This window comes from Scyliorhinus canicula, chromosome 4 (genome assembly GCF_902713615.1).
Source record: "Scyliorhinus canicula chromosome 4, sScyCan1.1, whole genome shotgun sequence".
NCBI lineage: Eukaryota > Metazoa > Chordata > Chondrichthyes > Carcharhiniformes > Scyliorhinidae > Scyliorhinus > Scyliorhinus canicula.
In genome coordinates, this window is record NC_052149.1 from 3,683,144 (window position 1) to 3,687,342 (window position 4,199).

At 57.3% G+C, this 4,199-nt stretch overlaps 1 protein-coding gene across 1 annotated transcript in view; it reads left to right on the forward strand.

Moving 5' to 3' along the window:
* Positions 1 to 1,080: 1,080 nt before the first annotated feature.
* lhx8a (LIM homeobox 8a) overlaps positions 1,081 to 4,199 on the forward strand; it is a 48,139-nt gene continuing 45,020 nt past the window's right edge. The window contains exon 1 of the mRNA XM_038793414.1: positions 1,081 to 1,158. Coding sequence (XP_038649342.1) covers positions 1,081 to 1,158 — 78 coding nt within the window. The remainder of the gene's footprint in view (positions 1,159 to 4,199) is intronic.

Here is a 4,199-nt window from a genome sequence, read left to right on the forward strand (position 1 = left end):
CTGACCCTATGTGTGTGTGTGTGAATGGGTGACTGACCCTATGTGTGTGTGAATGGATGAATGACCCTATGTGTGTGTGTGTGTGTGTATGGGTGACTGACCCTATGTTCAGAAACCGAACCGATGTCACTTTGTATTCACCTGTCACATATTGACAACGAGTGATTCACAGCCCTCACTTCTGTTAAGCGCCCTTTGAGGAGATGATGAAGATTAGCGAGTACAAGTGTCTGTGCTGTTGTTCAGCGCTAAACTACTCCAGGTGTGGATGAAAGAATCTGTCAGACACAATTGCAAAATAAATCAGGTTTTCTTGTTTAAATATTGGGGGGAGGCGGGGGTTAGAAAATGAAGGGATGCGATTGCCATTTTAAAGAGAAATCGCATAATTTGTCATTATTAGTACTTAGTTTCTCGTGGGCGTTATTTAACACTGCCATGATTAAAATAATATTAATATGGTTCAGATGCTTGGCATAGACTTGATGGAAAGTTATTAACCTCGCATTCAGTCACCCTAGCCTGCAGAGAGAACCTGGACCCTCTGCTTCCCGTCCTATTTTGAGAAGCGAAAGATAGATGTGGAGCGGTGCTGGGCAGGGGGTGGCGGTGCTGGGCAGGGGGTGGCGGTGCTGGGCAGGGGGTGGGGGTGGCGTGGGGGGTGGCGTGCAGCGACTGTAAATGTTTACATTTGCTTTGCTTCGCTCGCAAAGGCTGCGGGACGTAACGTGTGAGTCAGTGTTTAGATTTCAGTGGACTGGCGTAGCTGCTGAAAGATAAAAATTCATGAGATAATGCTTGTTTGAGTGAGTGGGAAGATCCCACAGCTAATCCTGTGTGCGGTATGAATAAAAACTCTTGAGGGCTGCACCTACGTGGAAGAGGTGTGGTCAACGAAAAAAATAAACTAAAAGTTCTATTCAGCCCAGAAGGTTCAGGCGAGGCGAGCAGATGGAACTCGGAGCCGGGAAGGAATCGAGGGGAGAACGTTTTTGAATAGCGCCTCTTCACCAACACCCCACGGAAACCAGGAAGGGGTCGGAGTTGTTCTTGTGCCTGGAGAAGGAGTTTGGAAATGCCATGTACTGGAAGAGCAGCGAGGAGCTAGTGTGTCGTATGGAAGGCAAAGAGAACCAGGCGGCCGGTGCACCTTTCCAGGTGAGAGGAACTGCCCTGAACTGTTCAGCACAAAACCCAACCCCCAGCAGGAGTCCCGCGGGAGGGGAAGGGGAGGCATGGGCTCCGTCAGGACCCTTCCTGGGGGAGGGGGAAGGGCGCAGGGGGGAGGGGGGCATGGGCTCCGTCAGGACCCTTCCTATCAAATGGACCGACTTTTGTTTCCCTCGATAAGACTGGACGTGGTCAATAAATCTGCACTAAACACCCCAAAAACTGAAAATACTGGGCGTGAGGGTGTGGGTGACCACCAAAGCGGGTTGGGGTGGGGTATTTGTGGAGGTGTTTTGCGGAGTCCACACAAGCTGGTTGGGTTGAGGGGGTACCTGGAGTAAATGTTAGGTGAGTGTGATGGGTTTTGGCTGTGTTAATAAACCCTACGCGCGATATTATCATTCCTGTGAATAGTGTGTACTCTGGGCTGGGAGTTTAATGTAATCCTGATATTGCTTAATTTGTAAATGGCGGTTTAAATCGATTTGCGCGTTCAGGGGGAGGGAGAGCAGTGCGATTTGATCCGGCTCAGAACTTGGGGGAACCTGGTGTTGTAAGACTTCCAACAAACCTAATATTAGTCAAGTCGGCAATTTGCCGCCGCCTTGCCGTCAGTGGGAGCTCCCAACATGGTCAACCCTAACCTGGAGTCTGTCCCTTTCCAACCCGGGGGGGGGGGGGGGGGGGGGTTATTAATAAAACCTGTGACCATTCTTCGGCCCTTTAACTATCGGTGTGGGAGGAGAGTCTCGTCTCCCTCTTTGTTTCAATGCTGGAGCTGATCGCCTCTCCTTGGGACAGTTAAGGCGAATCACCTGCACCAGTATTATTGCTGCATTTCAAATTGCCAATCGAACAAACGTACCCGGAGTGGACTGGCTATAATTATTTGTCAAGTGCCTCCATTAAACCTCTTCACCTCCCAGGTTACCCTTTCAAATGCCTTCTGGGTGGAACAAGGACCACATTAATTGTTGAAGGGGAAAAAAAACAATTTTCTTTTTTGTATTTCTCTCCCCCCCCCCCCCCCCAATCTGATTTGACCTGGCGCTAGGGATTGGTATAAATGAAAAGCCTTGTACGATTTAGGGGGAGGGGGGGAGACACACACGTGACCAGCCTAGCCCCTGAACACGGGGATGAATGCGAACAATTCACTCGAGTGCCGCATCTTGTATTTTGTAAACTGAATCAAGGGTATTTACCTTCCCAAATGGCTTCTTTAATCACAGGGCGTCGTCATGGGGAAGGAAGACAGTGGGTTATATGTGGGGGTTTGTTTTGTGGGGGGGGGGGGGTTTAATTGACTGTTAAAAGCCGAGTACGGGCAACTAGTTGGGAACGTGGTGGCGGAGGCACTCTCTCTCCCAATCCCTGCTCGCTCTCTCTCTCTCCCTATCCCCCCCCCCCCAAGTCCTGCTCTCGTCTCCCCCCCCCAATCCCTGCTCTCTCCCTCTCCCCCCCCCAACCAATCCCTGCTCTCTCCCCCCCCAAGCCCTGCTCTCTCTCCCCCCCAATCCCTGCTCTCGTCCCCCCCCCCAATCCCTGCTCTCTTCCCTCTCCCCCCCCCCCAATCCCTGCTCTCTCTCCCCCCCCAATCCCTGCTCTCTCTCCCCCCCCAATCCCTGCTCTCTCTCCCCCCCCAATCCCTGCTCCTCTCCCCCCCCCAATCCCTGCTCTCTCTCCCCCCCCCCCATCCCTGCTCTCTCTCTCTCCCCCCCCCCAATCCCTGCTCTCTCTCTCCTCCCAATCCCTGCTCTCTCCCCCCCCAATCCCTGCTCTCTCCCAATCCCTGCTCTCTCCCCCCCCCCCAATCCCTGCTCTCTCTCCCCCCCCAATCCCTGGCTCTCCTCCCCCCCCATCCCTGCTCTCTCCCCCCCCAATCCCTGGCTCTCTCCCCCCCCCCAATCCCTGCTCTCTCCCAATCCCTGCTCTCTCCCAATCCCTGCTCTCTCCCAATCCCTGCTCTCTCTCCCCCCCCAATCCCTGCTCTCTCTCCCCCCCCAATCCCTGCTCTCTCCCAATCCCTGCTCTCTCTCCCCCCCCATCCCTGCTCTCTCTCCCCCCCCCCATCCCTGCTCTCTCTCCCCCCCCCAATCCCTGCTCTCCTCCCCCCCCAATCCCTGCTCTCTCCCAATCCCTGCTCTCTCCCCCCCCCATCCCTGCTCTCTCCCCCCAATCCCTGCTCTCTCCCAATCCCTGCTCTCTCCCCCCAGTCCCTGCTCTCCCCCCCCCCCCCAATCCCTGCTCTCTCCTCCCCCCCCCCCATCCCTGCTCTCTCCCCCCCCAATCCCTGCTCTCTCCCCCCCCCCCCAATCCCTGCTCTCTCTCCCCCCCCCCCATCCCTGCTCTCCCTCCCTCCCCCCCCCATCCCTGCTCTCTCTCCTCCCCCCCCCCCATCCCTGCTCTCTCTCCCCCCCCCATCCCTGCTCTCTCTCCCCCCCCATCCCTGCTCTCTCTCTTCCCCCCCCATCCCTGCTCTCTCTCCCCCCCCCAATCCCTGCTCTCTCTCCCCCTCCCCCCAATCCCTGCTCTCTCTCCCCCCCCCCAATCCCTGTCTCTCTCTCCCCCCCCAATCCCTGCTCTCTCTCCCCCCCCCCCAATCCCTGCTCTCTCTCCCCCCCCCAATCCCTGCTCTCTCTCCCCCCCCCCAATCCCTGCTCTCTCCCCCCCCCCCAATCCCTGCTCTCTCTCCCCCCCCCAATCCCTGCTCCCTCTCCCCCCCCAATCCCTCTCTCTCCCTCCCCCCCCCCAATCCCTGCTCTCTCTCCCCCCCCCAATCCCTGCTCTCTCTCCCCCCCCCAATCCCTGCTCACTCTCCCCCCCAATCCCTGCTCACTCTCTCCCCCCCCCCCCCAATCCCTGCTCACTCTCCCCCCCCCCCCCCAATCCCTGCTCACTCTCCCCCCCCAATCCCTGCTCACTCTCCCCCCCCAATCCCTGCTCACTCTCCCCCCCCCCCCAATCCCTGCTCACTCTCCCCCCCCCAATCCCTGCTCTCTCTCCCCCCCCCCAATCCCTGCTCTCAC